This window comes from Anser anser, assembly GCF_964211835.1.
Source record: "Anser anser genome assembly, chromosome: 28".
Taxonomy (NCBI): Eukaryota; Metazoa; Chordata; class Aves; order Anseriformes; family Anatidae; genus Anser; species Anser anser.
In genome coordinates this window covers 1,419,641-1,441,722 of record NC_139749.1, presented here as the reverse complement: position 1 = coordinate 1,441,722, position 22,082 = coordinate 1,419,641, and the positions used below count along the sequence as shown (strand labels likewise).

Here is a 22,082-nt window from a genome sequence, read left to right as displayed (position 1 = left end):
CTCGTGGCCACGCAGCTGCCCCCCCGCCGTCACCCACCATTCGCTGCGGATCCCGCGGCCATGCCTCTCCTGCGCACCGCGGCGGCACGGCTGCCGGGCGCCCCGAGGCGAGCGGTGCGGGCGGCGGCACTGCCGGCACCCAACGGCGATTCCCTGGGGCTGCGCCTCGGCTCCTGGCTGCTGCGGGTGCTGCGGGAGTGCGCCTACCTCCTGCTGTGCAGCTGGTGCATCCGGGAGCTGCTGGACTAGGGCACGGGACCCCCGCGCCCCGGTGAGTGCCCGGCTCTGCCCGTTGGACCGGGGGAGCCCTGCTCCGGGTCGGGTGCGGGGGCCCGGACGCGGTGCTTGAGGGGGGCGATGGGGTGGGGGGATGTGGCCCTGGTGGTCCCCGGGGGTGGGGAAGGGTTTGGGTGTCCGGCTGTGGTGCTCGGGTGGTGGTGATAGGGCGCGGGGCCCCAGCTTTGGTGCCAGAGGGGGTGATGGGGTGGGGGGTCCCAGCCATGATGCCCCCCAGGGCTCCTCACCCCTCTTTGCCTCTCTTCCCTCCCCAGGACTTTTTGTGGCTCTGTGATGGCTCTGCCCTGCCCTGCCCTGCCCAGCCCGCAGCTGATGGACCCCCAGCACCAGGACCTGGTCCAGCCCGTGGCCCCCTCGCCACCCAGACCCCAATAAACCTGAGCAGTGTGTGACTGGCTGCGTGTGCTTGGGAAGGGGTCCCCCCACTTGTACCCCCAAAACTTCCACCCTCTGCACCCAGCTAGAACCCGTGCGACATCCCGGCCTGGACCCACTGCCCCCACCGGAGGGTCCCCAGCCCCCTTGGTGCCGGGGGCCGTGGCCCCGCTGCCCCCTCTGCCGGGTTATCTGCTGTGACTCAGCCCCTTGTTTAGAGAGTGCCTCCGCTTGTCCCCGTTCCAGGCTGTTTCCTGCCCTGGCCCTGCACGCCCGGCCGGCACCAGCGCTGCCAAGAGCCAGCGGGAAGCCGCCGGAGCAAAACGTACCCCGAGGGCCCGGCAGGAGCTGCGGCGAAGGTCGCGGGATGCGCGGGGCACCGCGGCCCTGGGGGCTGCCTGCGGTCCCCTGAGCCCACCGTGCCCCACAGCTGGCCGGGCCGGTGCGGTGCCGGGCTGGCCCCGGTGCAGGGGCTGCCTGCGGCCCTGTCCCGCTGCAGGGGAAACTCCGCTCGCCCCGGCCACGGCGGGAGCGCCTGGCGCCAGCACGGCCTCCCTTATCTCGGCGGGAAGTTGGGAGCAGGAAGCGCGGCCCCGCGCGGGATAAGGGTCCCGTTTACATTAGCTGCTTTGTTGTGGCGCGGGCTCCCACCCTCGCGGAGTGCCCGCGGGGGGGCCTGGCTGCAGGGACAGCCGGGGGGCCCTGGGGGGCGGCGGGGACCCCTGCCTGGGGGGGCTCGGCTCATCCCTGCGGCCCCCTCTTGTTGCTGCGGGCAGGGATGGGGGCTTGCAGACGGTGCCGTGGTGCTGCGCCCCGCTGCTCCCCCTTTTCCCGGCACGGCCCACGTGCCCGGGGCTGTGCCAGCACGGCCCCTCCTTTGCAGCCATGTGTCGCCGCGGTGCTCGGTGCCCTCCGGGCTCCTCGCCACCCCCCCGGCCGTGCCCGACAGCCTGGGGAGACAGCCTGGCTCCGGCAGCCCTGCGGGCAGCGGGGCATCCCTGCCCACCACGGCCCACGCGTCTGGCGCCTGCCCCGCTGCCGCCACGTCCTGGCCCCGGCCGCAGCTCAGCCCAAGGCCTGGACGCCACGAATCAATGAATTTCCCAAACGGGGAGGTCCGGGGGAGGAGAGAGTCCCGGCACAGGAAAAAGTCCTGGCTGCGGCGCGCCGTGGGCAGAGCGGTCCCGGCCGCCCCGAGAGCACAGCCCCATGCGCAGCCCCGGCTCCTTGCACCCAGCTCTGCTGCCCACCGTGAGTGAGACCCCTTCCCCCGGGACCCCTCGCCCTGTGCGGATCCCTGCCCTGGGACAGGCAGGCTGCCCTGCACGGGGCTTTTTTTGGGGGGTGGGGGTCACATCCCCAGGTGAGCCTGGGGACCTGGCACAGAGCGACGCAGGGGGATGGCGGCTGCGGGCACCCGGCGGGGCAGGGCACCGCAGCTCCGCGTGCACTGGGACCAGCGGGGTGACGGATGGGGCAGCCCCCCCAGGGTCACAGCATCGCCCCCGGGGCAGGGGCGGGGGGACCCGGTGTGGCAGAGCCGAGCGCAGCGAGTGACGCCTGTCCCTGTCCCCCAGCTCATCGCTGCTGCCCCATGTTCCGCTCGCGTCGTGCCGCGCTGGTGAGGCGGCTCTGGCGGCAGCGCTGCGCGGCGCCCGGCCCCGAGGACGGCCACGGCGCCCTGAAGCCCGCGGCACATGCCCTCTTCAAGAAGCTCAAGGACGAGGAGCTGGAGCTGCTGGTGCAGGCGGTGGAGAGCCGGGGAGCCTGGGAGTCCGGCTGCGTCTGGGCACCGCGGGGGGACCCGCGCGGGGCCAAGCAGGCGCTGCCCCCCCAGGTCCTGCTCTGCCGCCTCTACCGCTGGCCCGACCTGCGCCAGCCCCACGAGCTCAAGCACCTCTCCTACTGCCAGAGCGCCGGGGGCCGCGGGGGCTGCGGGGACGCGGCCGCGCTCTGCTGCAACCCCCACCACTTCAGCCGCCTGGCTGTGCCCGGTGAGTGCCCCCCGTCCTCACCCCCCCAATCCCACCCCTCCAGCATCTGGTCCTTGGAGTGGGCTGAGGGGGGGTTGAGGGGGCTTTGGGGGAGCAGGGGGCTTTGGGGGGCCGGGGCGCATGTCCCAGCTCCTCACCCGCTTCCCTGTCCCCCCAGAGACCCCTCCGCCCCCCTACTCGAAGTCTTCCTTCGGCCCCTCCTGGCCGGCCGAGCCCGAGCACCCCCAGCTCCTGGAGTTCAGCTACAACCGCGTGGACTGGCGCGGTAAGGGGCAGCGACGCGGTGCCACGAAACTGGGGAGCGGATCTGGGAGGCAGCAATGGGATGAGGGGTTCCTGCCGGGGGAGCCAGCCTCGGCCCGGCCCCCTCCCGCGCCACTCCTGTTATTTTTGGCCGTGCCGGACTCCCCGCCGGAGGAAGCGCTGCCCACGGGGACACACACAATGTGCCTTGACGCACAAAGCCGCGGCTCCAGCCTGGCTGCTGGTCACGAGGCCGCTCCATGGCAGGGCTCCACCTTCCCCTCGCGATGACGGGGACCCCCCCTCGCCACGGCCCATGGCCCTCAGGGACAGCGCCTGGGGCTGCCCTGGGCCTACGTGCCGGCGCTCAGCAGCTCCGGTGACTCACGTCCCGCACCGGAGCCGGCCGTCCCGTACCGCCGGGACATCCTGGCGGGACAGCCACGGGGTGCCGCGGCCGTTTGTCCGCTCCACCAGCCCCGGCGGGAGCTGGATGCCCCGTGCACGACCCGGGGGCATGAAAACCCCGTGCCCCCATCCCTCAAGGCTTCACCTTGGCCCGTTCTGCCACGTGCCCGCACGGCATCGGGCGCTGCTCTGCCCGGCACCAACGGCTCTTCTCTCCCCCGACAGACACCAGCCTCTCGCGGAGCACCATTAGGGACGGCTACTGGTGCAAACTGGCCTACTGGGAGCACCGGACGCGCGTGGGCCGCCTCTACGCCGTGCACGAGGCGTCGGTGAACGTCTTCTGCGAGCTGCCGTGGGGCAGCGGGTTCTGCCTGGGCCAGCTGCCAGCGGCACACCGGAGCCAGGCCGTGCGCCGGGCGCGGGGCAAGATCGGCCGCGGGCTGCTGCTGAGCCGGGAACCGGGCGGCGTGTGGGCCTACAACCGCAGCGAGCACCCCATCTTCGTCAGCTCCCCCACGCTGGGGCCCCCTGGCGCCCGTGGGCTCGCCGTCCTCAAGGTGCTGCCCGGCTACTCGGTGAAGGTGTTCGACTACGAGCGGGCGGGGGGCTTGGCCGGCTGGCGGCACCCCGGGGACGGCCCCTGCGACACCCACAGCGTCCGCATCAGCTTCGGCAAGGGCTGGGGGCCCTGCTACTCCCGGCAGTTCATCACCTCCTGCCCGTGCTGGCTGGAGGTGCTGCTGAACCAGCCCCGCTGAGCAGCCGGGGGGTGATGGGGGCAGTGGTGGCAGGTCCCCCCCAGGCTGGGCGCAAGGGGGACACGAGCTGTGGGGCTCCTCTGCCTCACCCCAGCCTCTTTCTTCTCTGGCTGCGTGGCCACGGGGCTGTCCTGACCCATGGGACCCCTGCTGGGACCCCCCCACCCCAGCCCCACCGTGGGGCCGTGCCCCCAAGCCTGGCTCTGCACCCACCGCCACAGGTCTCTCGCTGATGCGGGGCACTATTTAATCTCTCTTTTTTTATTTTATTGGTTAATTTTATTTTAATTTATCTTATTTTTGTAAGAAAAAAAAAAAGTAAAATGTAGGGGTTGTAGGGATGTAGAGTGGGCACCCAGGGAAGGTGGCCGGGTCAGGGTGTGCAGGGGCCGGGCGGGTCTGGGGGAGGCTGGGGGGCAACAGGAGGGGCACAGGGGGCAGAGCCCCGGAGCAGCAGGCAGGGGGCTGCGGACGCAGGGCCCCTGGGGCATGGCAGGCGTGGGGGGAGTCGGGGGGAGCAGAGTTCAGGGAGTGCGGGGCAGGTGAGCACAGCTGGAATTTGGGGAGGTGAGCACAGCTGGAGCAAGCACGGGGCAGGTGAGCACAGCTGGAATTTGGGGGGGTGAGCACAGCTGGAGCAAGCACGGGGCAGGTGAGCACAGCTGGAATTTGGGGAGACTAGCAGAGCTGGAATTTGGGCAGGTGAGCACAGCTGGAATGTGGGGAGGCGAGCACAGCTGGAGGGAGCGCAGGGCAGGTGAGCACAGCCGGGGCAGCTGCCGGCCCGGGTTAGCGCCCCTGGGGGGGGTGTGGCCCGGGTTAGGATGGCTGGGACGTGGGGACCGGGGGGAGAGCTGAGCTCGGGCGCAGCTCAGGACGAGCACGGTGTCCGTGAAGGTCTCCGGACCCTCCCGGTCGCCGGACCCTTCCAGCCCCCGGGAGAGCGCAGCCGTCACGGGAGCGGGTACCCCAGGTCCCGGTGCGCCCGGGCCGTGTCCGGTATTTATAACCAATAAACGGTGCCACCGGCACCACGGAACCTCGTGCGTCCCGATGCGTGCCGGTACCGCGCGGGGCCGCCGGTTTCCCCCCCCTAGGAAGTGCCCCGAGGGCTCCCGGTGCCGTTGCCCGGGGCACGGCGAGCTCGGCACCCGCGGGGCTCCGCTCCGGGGACCGGCAGTGCCCTCTGCAGGCGGCCGGGCCGGGCCGCGATGACCGCCCGGTCCTTCCTGCCACGCTGCCGGCCCGGCTTAGACGGGGCCTGGCGGCTCCGCGGCCCCCCCCCGGCCCCGCCCGCGCCCCGGTCCGGCCGCGTCCCGGCGGGGAGGAGGTGAGCGCGCACCGCGCCGTCGGGGCCGCGCCGCCGGGGCGTTGGGGGGGGGGGGGCGGGGGGAGCGCAGCCGCGGGAACCGAGGGCTCCGCCGCCGGCACCGGCAGCGCAACGGCGGGCACCAAAATAGAGCGGAGGCTGCTAAAAATAGCGGCGGGGCCGTCGGGGCGGGGGCTGCGGCCGCGGGTCCCGGGAGGGCGGCGGCGGGGCCCGGCCCGGGGAGCGGGCGAGGCAGCGTCGGTACCGGGGGCTGGGGACGGCGCCGGGGGCCCGGATCCATCCGCTCCCCCCCCGCCATCTGTGGCGGGGCTCGGGGGGCTCCCGGAGGACGCGGGGGGGATCCCCGGGGGACGAGGGGGGGCTCCCCGGGGGAGGGGGAGCTCCGGTGTCCGCCGGGGCTGCGGGGAGCGGCAGGCGGCGGGGCCGTGGGAGGCCGGTTTCGGGCCGGTGGGCGGCCGGGCCGAGGCCGCTGCGAGTCGGCGCCGCGGGGCTGGGAGCGGCTTTCGGCGGCAGGAGGCGCGGAGGGGATTTTCTGCGGGGTTCCCCCTCCGCCTCCCCCGCGGGAGCCCCGAGCGGGGTCTGCGGCCCCGGGCCGGCTCCGGTGAGGCGGCCGGGAGGATGGACGGGCGGCCGGCCGGGGGTGCTGCTCGCCGCGGCCGGGCTGCCCGCAGGCGACGGGAGGTGACAGAGGTGCGCGGGCGGGCGGAGGCGAGGCAGGTGGACGGGCGGACAAACGGACGGGCACGGCGGACACGGGGGGAGCCGCAGCCCCGCGCCCCGGGCACAGCAGCGCGGGCGGCGGCGGCAGGTGCCCGGTACCGGCGGCAGAGGCGGAGCCGGCCGAGGCGGGGGGGGGGGGGGGCGGGGAGAGGTGGGGCCGCGGGAGGCGGCGGCGGCCCCGGGGGCTGCGGGGCCCGGCCGGGAGCGCTGCGGGGCGGGGGGCGGCCCCGGCGCTGGAGCGGTGCCCCCCGGCGCGGCCCGCCCGCCCCGCTGACATAACGTCTGCGCGGGGCGGTGTTTGCCTTGGCAGCCCCCGGCGGCGGCGGCTCACACTTTCCACCAGCGCCGGGCAGCGGCCGCGGCCGGGCTCTGAGTCAGGAGCGCTCCGGGGTGGGGGGGTGGGGGGGGTGAGGGGGGGGGGCCGGGGTGAAGCGAGGTGAGCGCCGGGCCGGGCCGGGCCGCTGCCGCTGCTGCCTCCCGGGGACCGGCGGCGGCCAAACAGGTTGTGCGGGGCCCCCGCCCAGGCACCTGCGGAGGGGCCGCTCCGGGAGGGCCGGGGGGGGGGGGGGGGGGCGCCTCCGCCGCCGCGCCCTTCCCTGCCCGCACCGGCAGCCGGGGGGGGCCGCCCCGCCGCGCCAGCCCCCCTCCCGTCCTCCGGTTCTCCGGTCCCCGTTCTCCGCCGCCCCCCTGCGCGCCCCGCTCCCCGTTTGCGCTCGACGCCGCCCCCCCCCCCCTCGCCGCTCCTCCCGGTGCAGCCGGGGCCCGAGCGGGGCGCGTCCGGGCGGAGCGGGGCGGGCCCGGCCGCAAACGGGCGGAGCGCGCTCGGCGCCTGGCACCGGCCGAGGCGCGGCCGGGCCGTGCCGGGCTCCCTCCACCGGGGGGCGGCGGGGCGGCCCCGGGGCCGTCCGAGCGCGGCCCCGTTAACCGCCCCCCCCCGCCCCCCCCGGCCGCGCCGCCTCCCTGCGCCTCTGACTCAGCTCTTCCTCCCCCCGCTCCCCGGGGCCGGCCCCGGCCGCGGCCGCGGCTCCGCCGCCCGCACCCCCCCCCCACCCCCCCGCCGCCCCCGGGGGGGGGGCCGCGCCGCCGCCCGCAGGGCCCCCGCCCTCCCGGGGGTGTGCCGGGGCTGAGGGGCGGCCCCCCCCGCCAATGGCAGCCCGGGAGCGCGGCGCGCCGCCCAATGAGCGGCCCGGGGCGGGCGCTTCCTGGTGCCCGGCGGCGGCGGCCGGGCGGGGGGGGGCGGGCGGGGCCGGCGGCGGCAGGTGAAGGCGGAGGCGGGGCCGCGGCCCCGGGACCGGCCGCAGCTCGGGCGCGGCGGCGGCGGCGGGGCGGGGCGCGCAGGTGAGCGCGGGGCGCGCAGGTGAGCGGCGGGGGCGCGGGCGCGGGCGGACGGACGGAGCGCGCGGACCGACCCGACCGACGGCTCGCACCGGAGGACCGCCCGGCTCCCGCCCGCAGCCCGGCCCCGGTGAGTGGCGCGGCTCGGGCCGGCCCCGCTCCGGCCCCGCGCGGGGCTGCCGGTGCCTCTCGCTCCGCCGCAGGTGCGCGGGCAGGTGCGGCCGCCGCGAGCCCCGGTGCCCGGCGGCTCCGCTCCGGGTGAGCGCCGGGAGCGGCGAGCTCGGGAGCCGCCGCCGCCGGCCCCGCCGTGCCCGGCCGCCTGCCCGCCCGCCGCGGCTCCGCGCTGGGGCCGCCGGACGTGGACACGTCGCCGGGCCGGGTGCCAGGCGCGGGGGGGGGGGACGGGACGCGGGGGGGGGGGGGCGGCTCGGGCCGGGCACGCGTGGGCTGCACGCACCGGGCGCTCGCTCCCTGCGTGCACCGGGCCCGGCACCGGGGGAATTCCCCGGAGCGAGGAGTGCGGGAAGCCGGTGACAAGGGCAGGTCCCCGCCGGCTGTCAGGCCTCCAGCCTCGGCCCCGGTTCCCCGCACCGGAGCTCGGGGGGGGGGGGGGCGCGCTCCGGGTGCTCAGCCCCCGCGTGCGGCCGTGCCACGGCCCTTCCCGGCCCCCCAGCGGCTGGGCCGCCCCCCCGGCGGCTGGCCGAGCCCCTCAGCCACGTCCCCGGGTGCACGGGCAAGGGGGCTGCTCGGAGCCCCCGCTGCTCTCCCGTCACCATGGGGGGCTGGGGCCAGCCGTGGCACGGCACGCGGTGTCCCCGTGTCCTGGCACACTGTGCGGTGCTGCGGGGCCTGCTGGGGACCTGCCCGGGCCTGGCGAGCTGGCAGCCGCGGCACCCGCCTTCGTGATGGAGAAAGGGCGCTGCTGCCCCTGCCGGGGGCGAAATGGGGCCCTGGCCGCGGTTCCCTTCGTCCCGCCGCAGCCGCGGGTCTGCAGGGGGGTGCCCACCCCGCCCGGCCGCCCCGCGGCACCCGCCAAGCGTTGGGACCGGTGGACTCTGCCCCGCGCGCACCCAGCCCTGCTGTAATTGTTCCCACCCGGGCTGGCTGCCCCCAGCCTGGTGTTTGTCCAGGGGCGGGGTGCGGTATTTACCCTCCCGCCGCGGCCGCCCCGGCCCACGCCAGACGAGGGCTGCCGTCTTGGGCTGAGGCTGCCCTTGACCGGGGGCTGCTCGCGCTGGGCGAGGGGACGCGGGGCTGGGCTTGGCGTGGGCTGGTGGCCGGGCATCTGCGTTCCCTCCCAGTGGCGAGACCGGAGGTCTGGGTGCCCCCTTCCCCGGCTGGATCCTGTGCTTTGGGGTGAGTTTCGCCGTGCCTCAGTTTCCCCTGCCGGAGCTGGGCCGGCGGCTCTCCCCGGCACGGCTCCCAGCCGCGTGTTCGGGGCAGGGGGTGCATACTGGCGGTACCGGCAGAGGTGTGTGGGCCGGCCCGAGGGTTTGAGGCCGTGGTGGTGATGCCGGGGCCGGGCGTGGAGGGAGGGGTTGGGCTCAGGAACTTGAACTTGGAGCCTGGAGAAGGGGAAGCTGTGGGGCAGGGGAGGGGTGTGGGGCAGCGGGACTGGGCTGCAGTGCTGCCACGGTGGTCTGGGGGCTTGGCATGGAGAGAAGGGGCTGCTCAGGCCGGGGTGCCTGTGCTGGGGAGGGGGACGCACGCGGCGGGTGAGGCTGGGTCCCGCCAGGCTGGGGCAGGGGGCGGTGACGGGCGGGTGGGGGACATCGGTGGCTGCATCCTGGGGAGGCACAGAGCCACCCGTGCAGGGACAACCCCCCCCCACCCCCCCCCCGTCAGCGCCAAGCCCGAGGCTGTGGAAGCGCAGCTCTGCCAGCTGCTGCTGAGCACCCTCTGTGCACACGTGGCACGAGTGCGAAGGCCCCGGGCGTGCAGGGGGAGGGCAGTGGGCGCAGCTGGGGGTGCGGGGCAGCCCCTGCGCTCTGGCCCTGGGGGGGGTGGCTGCTGCCCCGTGCGTGGAGCAGGAACTTCTCCTTCGGGGCGGGCGGTGGATGATGAAACCACAGAGAAATCTCTCCTGGCAGCATGCTGGCTGCTCGCGGGAGCCCCCGGGAGCGCGCGCGCTCCCCCCGTGCTGCGGCCTTGCCATAGTAACCCCAGTGCAGGAGCCAGCGGGGTGCCGGGGGTGGGAGCCGGGCTCCCTTCTCCGCACCCGCCCGGATCCCCGAGGCAGCGCTGGCGTCCCCCGACATGCCCCGGGAGCTGCGTGTCCACACCCCGGCGAGCCCCAGGGCGGCCGGAGGACCCGGCGAGGGGCTGGGCTGAGACCCGTCGAACTCGCTTCGTGCCAGGGAGGTGACGCTCGGGTGGCCGCGCGGGCGGGGGGGGAGGCGGCCGTGCCTGCTGCTGGAGCTGTCCCCAGCAGCGGCCGGTGACCTTCAGCGCGCCCAGGGCCCCGCCGCGCTCCGTGCCCCGGGTGCGGGCGACCCGGCCGCGTGCACGCCGGTGCCCTGGGGAGCCGTGGACCCCGGCGCCCCGTGCCCCTGGGGAGCCGCTGGCGTGACTTGGCGGGGCTGTGGGCGGGCGGGGGGACCGAGCCGTGGTGAGGGAAAATGAAAGCAGGTGATGCGGAAGGAGAAGTAGGTCAGGCGAGCGCTGGCCTCTCCCGGCAGGCTCGGCTGCGCTGTGTGCTCCGCTCTGCCCTGGCTGTCCCCGCCGCGTCCCCAGGCCCCATGGGCAGCGGCTGGAGGCAGCGGTGAGTACGGGGTCCTGCCGCGGGGCGCTGGGTCCCTGCTGGCGCAGGCGCTGGGTGCTGCCCACCCGGAGTGCCAGTGGGCTGGGGAGCGCGGCTGGGCTCGCGCGGGAGCACGGCGATGCCTTGGCCGTTCTGCTGCGGTTCTGTCCCCGGCTGTCCCCGTGCCAGGTTCCCCCCAGCAGCACTGGGGGCTGTGGTGAGGATGGGCAGGAAGATGTTCTGCTCTGGGGGCTGCGATGGGGAGGGGAAGGGGATTCCCGTTCCTCTGGGGCCACGCGGGAGCGAGCTGGCTCGGTGGGGGCATCCCGGCTGGGTTGCTGCAGGGCTGGGGACAGCGTGGGGACAGCCCCATGTGCGGCGGCCTGGCTCCGTGTCCGGCTGCCCCAGATCCGCTCCATCGCAGGCACAGGTCAGGGTCTGTCGTGTCCCCTGAGGTGGGGGGGCCTGGCCGGGGGTCTCGCTGTCGGTGCTGTGCGGGCTGGGGGGGCTGCGTCGGGCTCAGCCTCGCTGGCAGCGCTAAGTGGGCTCGGGGGGGATTAGGGCCGCCTGCTCCCTCCCTCCCCTAGGATCATCCGTGGGCAGCGGGGAACTGGAGGCAGGCAGCTGCCGTGGGGGCGGAAGCTGGGCTATTTCGGGGGGTTTAAGGGGGGGCTGCGGGCTGGCACTGTCCTTGCTGGGTGACCCCATGGGGACCAGGCCCGTCCCGGTGCCGGGATGGAGCACTGGAGCCCATCCTGCACCGGTTCCATGGTGCTGGCGTTGCTTGGTTCCCGGGGTGCCGTGAGGACAGGGTCCCGCGTGGGGGGAGGAGATGTCACCAGCCCGTGGCACCCCCCCAGGGCCACACGGTACAGCAGAACCTGGGGGTCTGGCTGTCCTCCAAGGGGCTCCCGTGACTGTCTGCGTGCTGCGGGGCGAGCGGGAGCGGAGCCGCCTGGCCCTGCTCTCCCCAGCGCCGGCTGTCCCACGCTGTAAGGCTGGCGGAATCTGGTCCTGCTGCCCCCGGCTCTCGGTAGCCACAGCGTGGCTCCTGGGGGGTGCTTGGGGCTCGCTGCTGCCCCTGGGGGCTCTGGGCAGGGTGGGGGCAGCCGCCAAACGGAGCGGGCTGGGCTGTGGGATCCGGACCACAACGGGGCTGCCCGCCTCTGCTGGGCCCCTCTCGGCGCTGGCCTGGGTACCGAAGGCCCCGTTCGGAGCCGTTCGAGCGTTGCTCACCCTGGGCAAGCGCAAACCTCGGCCCCAACCCTTCCCTGCCCCGGCAGACGCCCGTGGGTGGGTTTCACTCTGCGCTGGGGCGATCCGATGCAGTGTTTGCTGTTGACCATTTCCTTCCTGTTCCCCCCTCAAGCTCCGTTTTGGCAACCCCTTCCTTCCTTGCTTCCTTCCTTCTGCCTGCTCCTGCCTCCGCGTGGCCCCGCTCCTCGTGCCACCCCGGCAGGGTGCAGCTGGGGACAGCCGAAGCGTCCGGCCTCGCGTGGCCTCTCCCCTGCCCTTGGGACGTCCCAGGACAGCCACGCTCAGTGCGGGGAGCTCCGGGGTGACCCCCAGAGGCTGCACGCCCTCAGCCACCTCTGTCCCGTCCACTGCTGGACGCGCAGGTGGCAGTGGGGCCGTGTGTCCCAGCAGGTCAGGGCCCCACATTTTGCGGTGTGGGGTGGGAGAGGTGGAGATGCCCATTGGGGTGCTGCGGCTGGATGTCCGTCCTGCCTCGGGGACAGGGACTGGTGCTGTGCTGGAGCCAGGCCTGGCCCAGGACATGCCCTGTCCCTATCCCATGGGGAATGGGGGTTTGGGCATCCCCAGCCAGTGCCATCACTGGTGGCACCAGCCACGGTGAGGACGGGTGAGGGTCGGTCCATCGTTCCCGAAGGCCAGCACCCCGCTTCTTCAATAGCCCATTGCCCACTGGGTGGACCGAGAGCTCCGCGGGTGGGCACCCCCCGTGCCCCCCAGCTGGGGAGAGCGGCCCTGTGGGGCTGGCGACGGCGTGTGGGAGGTTGCAACACCCCCAGGGTGGGGGGGCCGCGGTGAGTCACCCCCAGCGGGGCCTGGCCACCAGCGGGAACCCTGAGTCAGGGCTGCGTGCCCATGCCGTGCCCCTCCCTGCCCGCCTCGCCCACCTTATCTCCCGCCCTTAGCACCTGGCACACCTGGGCCAGGGGGGGCTGGCGCCGTTCCCCTCCTTTATGGGGAGCAAAGGGCAGGCGGAGGGTTGGCAGGCAGGTGCCACGCTCCCTCCCTCCCGGGGCTGCTGGCGTGAGGCTGTGCCCACTGCCATGTCCTGCCAGCCCCGAGCATCGCGGCGTGCTGGGGGAGGCTGCCGGCGCCGCGAGCAGCGGGGGCCTGCCCGATCCGCGGCACGGCTGCGCCCTGCCCGGCACACGGTGCCCGCGAAGGCGAGATGCTGGCGTGGCTGCTGCCCCTCTGCACGCCTGCTGCCCGCCCGTGTGGTCGGGCTCTTGCACAACACGGCTCGGCTCTTTCCGAGAACGTTGCTGGGGCCAGAGGCCCCCTCCCTGACGGCTGGGGCGGCCGCGCCGGCGCAGCGCTCTTCCCCTTTCTGCCAGGCCTCGTGCCATGGCCAGCGCGGCTCCCGGGCGCTGGCACGGCTGCCCGATGGCCTCAGCCAGGCTCTGGGGGGGAGCAGCCCCTGGCACGGCCCTGGCCGGGTGCTGAGCTGGTGTGGGCGGCCGGGGCGGATGCTGGGTGCTGGCGGTGGGGTGTGGGGAGCTCTCCTTGGGCTGCTAATTGCTGTTTAGCCGGGGACGCAGAGGGTGTAATTATGGGGGCATTGCGAGAACCCTAAGCCTGCCCCAGGCAGCGGAGCAGGGGGCTGAGCAGGGGGTGTGGGGCTGGGCAGCGGGGAGCTGAGCCCTGTGGGTGCCCCTGCCTGGGTTGCGGAGGAGACCAAGCGACGGCGGGTGCCTGGGGCCATCCACAAGCCCCTTCCCCAGGTCGCGGCGTGTGCAGCCCTTTGTGCCAGGATGCTGGTGGCCGGGCTCCCCGTGCCACCCGCCTTTGCCAGGCTGCGGTACGGCAGGACCCGGGGCGGCGCGGCGGTGTCGGGGCTGCCTTTGGGGGCAGAGCGGGACATGCATGTGCAGGGATGGGGGGCGGCTCCGGGGCAGGCCGTGGCACGCCGCACCGAGCCCAGCCCTGCGGTGGCAGCCCTGCTCCCGCCGAGCGCAGGCGCCCTCCTGGCTTGGCCAGGGCCGGCCGCGGCCAGCGGCGAGCACCCAGCGCCCTGCCCCGGGGCGGCAGGAGGGCGAGGGCCCGTCCGACGCCTCGGCGTGGGGGGCCGGTGCGACGGGGAGGGGATGCCCGCGGTGCGGGGCGCACGGTCCCAGCGCCGCTGGGAATTTCCTCCGGCGGGAGGGTGCCGGGGCTGCCCCCTGCCCGGTTCCGGGTTGGCGCCCCGGCCGCGGTGCCGGTTGCAGAAGGGTTAATGCTGTGTGTGTTCTGGGAAGCGGGGCTGGGAGGTGCGTGACCCGGGGTGTGGGCGTCAACTCCTTTTGAGGTGGGATCCGCGCTGAAGTGCAGCGGGGAGCGGGGCCAAGTTCACACAGCACCCTGCCTTCCCCTCCCTGCCGCTCGCGGGCCGTGGACCCAACGGCGGTGGAGCGCCGAGCCACGCGGGGACACGCGCCAGGTGAGCCGTGCGCCCACCCGCCGCCGGCCACGGCGGAGACGGTGCCGAGTGGCCCCTGGGGAGCCAGCAGGGCCCTGGCACAGCCGGGTGTGGGGAGGGCACCGGGGCACCGGTTGGGAGGCTGCCGGGCCAGCCGGCGGGATGCTGGCGTCAACCGAGCCCTGCACCGCCCTCACTGCCGCTGGGATGGGGAAGGATGGGATGGGTGGCGAGGTGTGGGTCACCTCGGTGTCCCCGCCTGGCAGAGCGGGACCCGCGCCCCATAGCAGCAGTGCCGGGCGTGCCTCTGCCTGGCATGGGCAGTGGGGAAGGCTTTGGCAGCAGGATGGGGCCGTGCTGCCAGGCTGGGGCCCGCGGGCAGGGGGATGGAGTAGGCTCCCAGCTGCTGGTCCCCACTGCAGGCGCTGGGATCAGCGGTGGTGATGCCGCCAGGCCGGCCGTGCCGCCATGGCGGGGCTGCCTGTGCCTGGAGCCCGGCCCCGGTCCTGGGTGCGCACAGAGGCAGACCTGGGCCACGATGCTCGGGCGCTCTGGTGCCGATGGCTGGGCTCTGGGTGCGCGGCTGTGACCGCGGGGCACTCGCCACTCGCGGGGACCAGGAGCTCTCCGGGTGTCACTGCGGGCCGGGAGGAGCTGGGAGGGTGCGCAGGGAGCTGGGGGGCTGCTGGTGGGGCAGCTGCTGCGGGGCTCACCCCCCCCCCCCCCCCCAATACAGGGCGGGTGGGTTCTGTTTGTTCTCGTCTCTTCAAACCATTTCCTTTCTTGTGTGCTCGTTGTTTTCTTCTTTCAAAGAGCGGGACCGCTTCCCCAGCCCACGTCCGGGCTCCCCTTCGGCATCGGGACCCCCAGCCGCACCTCTGGTGCATGCCCCTTCGGGGACCACCAGCCCGGCCGGACCCTGACCCACTCCCTTCATTGCAGATGGCAGCGGGGCTGTGCAGCCCCCGTCCCGCAGCCATGCCACCCCCCATGCCCCACGGCGTGGGCGCCTGGGCTGCTGCTGCTCCCTGCAGGCTTTGGGCAGGGTGATGGGTGGGTGGGGGGACGCCCGGCCACCTGGGTCCCCTTCCCAGCTCCCAAAGGGCGAGGGGCCCCTCTGGGGCGAGGGGCCGGGGCCCGATGCGCTGCCTGGTGCTGCGCTCACCTTCCTGGGTGACTCATTCTCCCCGGTGCGGCTGTGAAGTCCCTCGACAGCGTTTCAACTCTCTTTAATGAGAGCAGCAGCACCCAGGAGCAGCCCGGAGCCGGAGCCACGTACCCTGGGACCCCCAGCCCCTCATCCTCCTGCCCACGGCAAGGAGCAGGCAGAGGCCCCGGGGTCCCCGCTTCCACCCGGGTCCCCAGGCCCCGAGCTCGGCGCAGGCTGGCCCCGTGGCTGTGTGCGGTGTGCTGGCCAGGTTCTGCAGCGGGGGACGCAGCCGGTTCCTGCGCCGGGTGGGTGCTGGCTGCCAGATGCCGCGGGGCCGGCAGCGGCTGGGATGTCAGGGTGACCCGGGAGCCATTGTTCCTGCTGCAGCATGCCCCGGGCATGGGAGCCGGCTCTGCGCGGGGAGCAACCCCCCCTCCCCTTTTCCCCGGCCCTGTGCAGCTGGGGAGGGCAAAACGGGCCCGGCTGCGGGCATTGACGTAACCGAGAAAGTGCTGGCTAGGTGGGGGCACGGGCAATGCTGCCAGCCCCTTCCCCAGCTGGCTGCACCCCGCTGCATCGTCCCCCCGCACCGGCCAGGGGACCCTGCCGTGCGGGGGGTGCTGGGGGCGGCTCTGGCTCCCTCACACCTTGCCCCCCCCCATTTCCTTATCGCCGCTGTGATCTCCTCAATGGCACCCGCTCAGCATGTGACTTCGCTCCAGTGGGGAGGATGCGCGGGGGGGGGGGTGTCGGGGAAGAAGCAGTAACAGGCGGTTTGGTGCGATGGAAAATCCCCCTCCTGCCACCTCTTCGCCCCCGCCCTGCCCCAGCGCGGGTCGCACGTCCGCAGGCATCCGGCCCCAGCGGCCGCTCCCGGGGGTCCCGGCTCCTTCGCCCCGGCCTCCGAGCTGTGCCTCTGCCCGAGGCCGCGGGGAGCTCTGCAGCACCCGGGCTGCTCCCGCGGACGGGGCGCTTGGGCTCACGTTCCCGCGTGCACCCTGCGGTACGGCGAGGCTGCCGGAGGGATGCGTGAACGGAGGCCGTGTGTGGGCCTCGGAGCCCCCCGCGGTGCAGCTGGGGCCGCGGGTGCTGCAACGGGCCCGTGGTGAAGCAGCACCCCAAAGGGGAGTGTGCCAGCGGTGCCAGCCCCAGCCCTGCAAACAGGAAGAGCCGTACGAGCGAGTCGTGCCCGGATGTCTCAAGGGGCTGGGGGTGCTGGAGGGCACATGGGGACCCTGGGGCAGCGGGTGCCTCCTGCTGCCATCGTGTTCGTCCAGGGGATGCAGCGAGCGACGGGTGAAGGAGGGCATGAGTGGGCTGCCTCGCTCTGCCAGCGTTTCCTGCCCTGCTTTGCTCCCGTCCGTCTGGCCTGCCAGCGCGTCCAGCAGCAGCGCGTGCCACCCATCCCAGGACAGCCGGTGCTCAGCCTGCCTGTGCCAGCCCTGAGGTGCTGCAGGCAGCGCTCGATGGACACAGTGTCCCTGTCCCCCCCCCCAAGGGCCACCTGAGCCCCGGCACAGGGTGCTCACCTCCCATAATCCTCCCCCCGCTGCTAATCCTGCCTAATCTCATCGGGGGCTGTCACTGCCTGTTGGCTCCCAGCGCCCTGATGGCTTAATCGCCCCTAATCCGCTCGCCCCCACCCCGGCGGGCAGTGGGGACCCGGGAGCGGCACAGGGCGCGTGGCGGTGGGCACCGCAGGGTGGGTACGGGTAGGATGGGGGGGGGGGGGGCACAGGATTTCGGTGGCGCCGGCGTCCCGGGCGGTCGGCACTGCCCGGCTCCCAGTTTCAGGGGCGGCTGCCGCCTGCCCTGCCGGTCGGGCCTGCTCGGCAGCGGCTGGGGCGGCTCCGCAGCCGGTTGCTCCGGGGCCGTTCCCAGCCGCCTGCCGAGGCAGCCCCAGCTGGCGGGCGCCCAAGCGCAGGGAGCGGCCGGCGTGGGGATGGGCCCCTGCGCCGGGGGCCCGCCGGCCGCGCCGCCCCTCGGCGGGCAAGAGGGGGCACGTCCCCCGCGCCCGCCGACGGCACCGCGCGGCTTGGCACGGCCGTCCCGGCGCGGCAGGGTTCGGTTCGGAGCGGCTTGGTGTGGCACGGCTCGGCATGGTGCGCTGGGGATGGGCACGGCTTGGCGCTGTCCGGCAGCGCCATGTGCAGCGCCGACAGCCGTGGCTGTGCTTGGCATGGCGTGGCACAGCACCGCCGGGTGTGCGGGCACGGCGGTGCCACGCTCTTGGCATTGCCTTTACCAAGCGTCGCAGCCACCAGACAGACCCCTCGCCCCGGTGCCACTGAGCAACCGCAAAGGGCTGGGACAGCGTTGCTGGTGGCTGAGCACTGGGGCCACGTCCAGGCAACAGCTCCAGAGCTCCTGCAGCCACCGTCCCATGCCCAAGGCTGGGGATAGCAAGAGGGCTCCCTCATCCCACGGGTCCATCGCCCTCTGAGCGCCAGCCCCGGCAGCTGGCTGCGGCCACGAGTGCTGCTCTGCGCTGGGTGCCTGCACGTCCCCTCCTTGCTGCTCCGTGGGGACCCGGTGGTGGCGGTGCCCCTGTGCTGGGCACAGCCTGCCCCGCGGTGCCGCAGGCCCGGGAAGGCCTCGGTGCTGGGTTTATGGCTGCGTTGACGTAAAGCCCTGCCAGTTGCAGCGTGGGAAAGGCCCTGCTCACGCAGGCAGGGCTTGGCTGGGCGAGGAGCGGCCCCGGGCTGGGGCAAAGGGGGAGGGAGGGGGCTGGGCCCCCACTGGGAGCGGGGGCAGGAACCGGCGCTTGTGCTGATCCTAATCTGCCGTGGCAGGAAGCGTGGCCCGTGTTCCCAGCCCGGCTGGGCTCTGCGGGGCGGCCCCCGGCCCTCGGGGCCCTCTTCCCGGCACTCGCCCGCCCACCCGCGCCCGCCGCCGGCGAGGCCCACGTTCCCAGGACTGGGTGCCGGGAGCCGGCGGCTGCGCCCGGCCGGGCTGGGGGCCGCGGGGGGTGGGCTGGCGCAGGAAGCGCCGCGCCTCGGCACCGTTCAAAGGCACCGCACCGAGATTTCCCCCTTTGCTGTGGTCGCGCGGGGGGCGGCGCGGGCGGCTGGGTGCTGGCGGCAGAGGAAGCGCGGGGGGCTGCGGCGGGGGGCCCGCCACCAGCCGACCTCGCAGCGGGGGGCGAGGGCAGCCCCCGCGGCACGGCTGCCTCGACGTGGCGGGGAAGGTTCAGCATCCAACCCAAACCCAAGGCCCCAGCGGCGGCGGTGGTGCCGAGCCGTGCGCCCCTCCAGCCCCAAGCACCCCACTGCTGGGGGCACCCTGCCCCCAGCGCGTTCCTCAAGAGCAGGGGGTTTCCTTGCCGCCCCCCCCCGGCTCTGCAGCAGAGCTGACACTTCAGCCACAAAGTTTCCTCCGAGCGCCATCTTCCCCCCGCCTCCCGTCAGCCCTCTGCGCCGTCAGCACCCCACGGCTCCGAGCACCCAAGGGTGCTGCCCGGTGCTGAGCCTCCTTGGCTTCTGCTTCCCGCAGGTGAGGACGATGGCGAGCCCGGAGGACGACCTCATTGGCATCCCCTTCCCCGAGCACAGCAGCGAGCTGCTGAGCAGCCTGAACGAGCAGCGGCAGCTCGGGGTGCTCTGCGACGTCACCATCAAGACGCAGGGGCTGGAGTACCGCACGCACCGGGCCGTGCTGGCCGCCTGCAGCCGCTACTTCAAGAAGCTGTTTGCGGGGCAGGGGCCGGGGCAGGAGGTCTGCGAGCTGGACTTTGTGGGGCCGGAGGCGCTGGGCGCGCTGCTGGAATTTGCCTACACGGCCACGCTCACCATCAGCAGCGCCAACATGGGCGAGGTGCTGCAGGCTGCCCAGCTGCTGGAAATACCGTGCGTGATCGCTGCTTGCGTGGAAATCCTACAGGGCAGCGGGCTGGAGGCTCCCGGCCCCGACGATGGCGACTGCGAGCGGGCTCGCCGCTACCTGGAGGCCTTCGCCACCCTCCCCGAGGACGAGGTGCCCACCCTGCCACCCGCCCGCCCCGTTGCCCGCCGCAGCAAGAAGACCCGCAAGTTCCTGCAAGCCCGTGGCTCCCGGCTCAACAACCACACCGAGGAGCTGCCCGCCGAGGCCGAGGGGTACGACAGCCCCCTGCCACCTCCCCAGCCGCCCTCGCCCCCGCTGCCCCCCCTGCCTGAGGGCCTGGTCCAGACCTACGAGAGCTACGAGATGCCCGAGGAGGAGGAGCTGCCCCCGCACCCCTTCCCCTTCCCCTACCAGCCGCCCCTGTCCCCCGAGGAGGCCGGCTCCGATGAGGACGCCATCGACCCCGACCTCATGGCGTACCTGAGCTCGCTGCACCACGAGTCGCTGGCGCCCGGGCTGGATACGCCCGACAAGCTGGTGCGCAAGCGCCGCTCGCAGATGCCCCAGGAGTGCCCCGTCTGCCACAAGGTCATCCACGGTGCGGGCAAGCTGCCCCGCCACATGCGCACGCACACGGGCGAGAAGCCCTTCGCCTGCCAGGTCTGCGGGGTCCGCTTCACACGGTGAGTGCTGCCGGCCTGGCCCCCTCCCTGCCCTGCCTCAGGGGTCCGTGGGGTACCCTGTGACACGTCCTCTTCCAGCCCGTGTGGCTGCTGGTGTCCCCGCAGCATCCCAGGGACACATTTCCCCTGGGATGCATGCCTGCCTGGGGGGGCTTTGGTCTCCGTGCGCCCCAGCCAGGCAGCAGGGATGTGGTCCCCTGCCCTGCCAGAGCACCCCGACCCCGCGTATCCCGTGCACTCTGCTGGGATGCCCGTGCTGCCCCCAAGCCCATCCTCACTCTGGGGATGCCTGTGCCACCCCCTGGCACATCCCTGTCCCAGGGGTACCCCTGCTGTCCCCTGGCACATCCCTGTCCCAGGGGTGCCCCTGCTGTCCCCGCAGCGCATCCCTGTCCCATGGATGTCCCTACTGCCCCGCAGCACATCCCTGTCCCAGGGGTGCCCCTGCTGTCCCCACAGCACATCCCTGTCCCAGGGGTACCCCTGCTGTCCCCGCAGCGCATCCCTGCCCCGGCTGTGCGCTGTCATCCCAGCAGCCGCTGCCTCGGGGTGCCGGCCACCCTGCTGACATCTCCCCCCCCCCAGGAACGACAAGCTGAAGATCCACATGCGCAAGCACACGGGCGAGCGGCCCTACTCCTGCCAGCACTGCAGCGCCCGCTTCCTGCACAGCTACGACCTGAAGAACCACATGCACCTGCACACGGGCGCCCGGCCCTACGAGTGCAACGTCTGCCACAAGGCCTTCGCCAAGGACGACCACCTCCAGCGGCACCTCAAGGGCCAGAACTGCCTGGAGGTGCGGACGCGCCGCCGCCGCCGCGACGAGCCCCCGCCGCCGCCCGCCGGGCCCCCGGGGCTCGACCTCTCCAACGGGCGCCTGGACGGGCTGCGCCTCTCCCTCGCCCATTACTGGGGTCCGGCGAGGCCCGACGAGGAGGAGGAAGAGCCCGAGCCCGAGCCCGAGCCCGAGCCGGAGCCCGAGGAGGGGCCGCAGCCGGACGGCGCCGTGCCCGTGGAGACGGCGTAGGAGCCGCCGCCGCCGCCCCGACGGAGCGCGCCGGGGGGCGGCGGGCCGAGCCGAGCCGGGCCGCTTCGGGCCGCGCCGAGCCGGGCCGGGCCGTAGCGAGCCGCGCCGAGCCGGGCCGGGCCGTACCGAGCCGGGCCGGGCCCGCCGGGCGGGGGGCAGGGCGGGGGGGGGAGGCGCGGCGCCGGCCCGCCTGGGTCCCCCGGGCAGCCCCGGGCGCGCTGCCCCGCCGCCGCCGCGCCCCGCCGCGCCTCCCGACGGGGTTTCTGTTCCTGTTTTTCCCGTCACGGTTTGTTCTGAATTATGCAAAAGGGGGAAACTCCCCCCCTGGCGGATTTGCACAATGGGGCGGGGGGGGCCCCCTCGTCGCCGCCCCCCTCCGGCCCGGGGCGCCCCCGCCGCCGCCGCCCCCCCCCCCGAACCCCGACTTCCCGGGGCGACCCCGCCGCCGTTCCCGGGACGCCGGAGCCGCTGGGGAGGGACCGGCCCCGGACCGGGAGGGGCCGCCTCGCCCTCCCCCGGGGCCGCCCCCCTCCGTTCCCGGTAACCGGGAGCGCCGCCGGGGGCGGGACCCGGCCGGCGGGGGGGCGCCCCCTGGCGGCCCCCCCCCCCCCCCCCGCGGCACCGGCCGGGGGGGGTCTCCCCGCCCGCTCGGCCCGCGCTGTACATAGCTTGTCCCCGGAGCCCCCCCCCGAGCCCACCCCCGCAGGCCCCCGGCCCGAGCAGCCCCCCCCTCCCCGGCGAGCCCCCTCGCCCCTGCACTCCCGGCTGCTTTCTCTGGTTGCACTATTCCGGGTGAGCCCCCCCCGGCCCCCACCCCCCCCCCGCGACGCCCCGGCCCTGTGGGACCCCTTCCCCGGGGTGGCCGGGCCCCCACGGTCACCCCTCTGCCCTTTGCACATGCCCCCAGGGCGCAGACCCCCCCGGCACGACCGGGGGGCAGGGGACCGGCACTATTTGCCTAAAATAAGAGTTTTATCTATATTTAAAAAGATGATGTAATATATTCCCCCCCCCCCCCTCCAGCCACCCCTCCCGGCCCCTCCGCTGCTGCCCGCCAGCGCTGCCTGGCCTCTGCGTGTCTGTCCCTTGCCATGGGGTGACGGGAGGGGTGATGGGGACGGGGGGGGGGGGGGTTGGCTCCTGTCATGGCTTTAAAGTGCCTTATGGTGAACTTGAAATCTTCGGCTACTTGAACCTCTCTGGTGTAAGAAACCAAATGAAATAATCCGCGGGCGGCCGCGCCCCCGCGCCGCCGGGTCGCGTCTTTTTGTTGTTTGTTTGTTTGTTTGTTTTTTTTTAAACGAAGGCTGCTTGATAATAAACAGAGAAGCAGGGATCCCGTGCGCCCCGTCTGTCTGTCTGTCCAGCACCCCGCACCGCCACCAGTACAGCTTTGCACGGTGTTGGGGACACCACGGGGCTGGAGTTGGGGGTGTGGTGGGGCTGGGGACATCACGGTGATGGGGCTGGGGGCATCACGGTGATGGGGCTGGGGACATTACAGTGATGGGGCTGGGGACATCATGGTGATGGGGCTGGGGACAT

The 22,082-nt window shown here is 74.1% G+C and overlaps 2 protein-coding genes across 6 annotated transcripts; both read left to right on the top strand.

Moving 5' to 3' along the window:
• Nucleotides 1–918: 918 nt before the first annotated feature.
• Nucleotides 919–5,121, top strand: LOC310887576 (mothers against decapentaplegic homolog 6-like). The gene is made up of 4 exons (XM_083813649.1): nt 919–1,923; nt 2,250–2,666; nt 2,824–2,931; nt 3,543–5,121. The coding sequence occupies exons 1-4, from the start codon at nt 1,767–1,769 to the stop codon at nt 4,076–4,078; spliced, it is 1,218 nt and encodes a 405-aa protein (XP_083669775.1). The 5' UTR covers nt 919–1,766; the 3' UTR covers nt 4,079–5,121.
• A 161-nt stretch (nt 5,122–5,282) lies between these two features.
• ZBTB7B (zinc finger and BTB domain containing 7B) lies at nt 5,283–21,873 on the top strand. 5 transcript variants are annotated; one of them, XM_083813654.1, is made up of 3 exons: nt 5,283–5,408; nt 18,495–19,507; nt 20,093–21,873. In XM_083813654.1, the coding sequence occupies exons 2-3, from the start codon at nt 18,504–18,506 to the stop codon at nt 20,535–20,537; spliced, it is 1,449 nt and encodes a 482-aa protein (XP_083669780.1). In that variant the 5' UTR covers nt 5,283–5,408; nt 18,495–18,503; the 3' UTR covers nt 20,538–21,873. The 5 variants fall into 5 exon arrangements, with proteins under 5 accessions (XP_083669780.1, XP_083669778.1, XP_083669777.1 ...); XM_083813652.1 differs by lacking the exon at nt 5,283–5,408 and adding an exon at nt 7,316–7,466; XM_083813651.1 differs by lacking the exon at nt 5,283–5,408 and adding an exon at nt 7,457–7,593.
• Nucleotides 21,874–22,082: the final 209 nt, after the last annotated feature.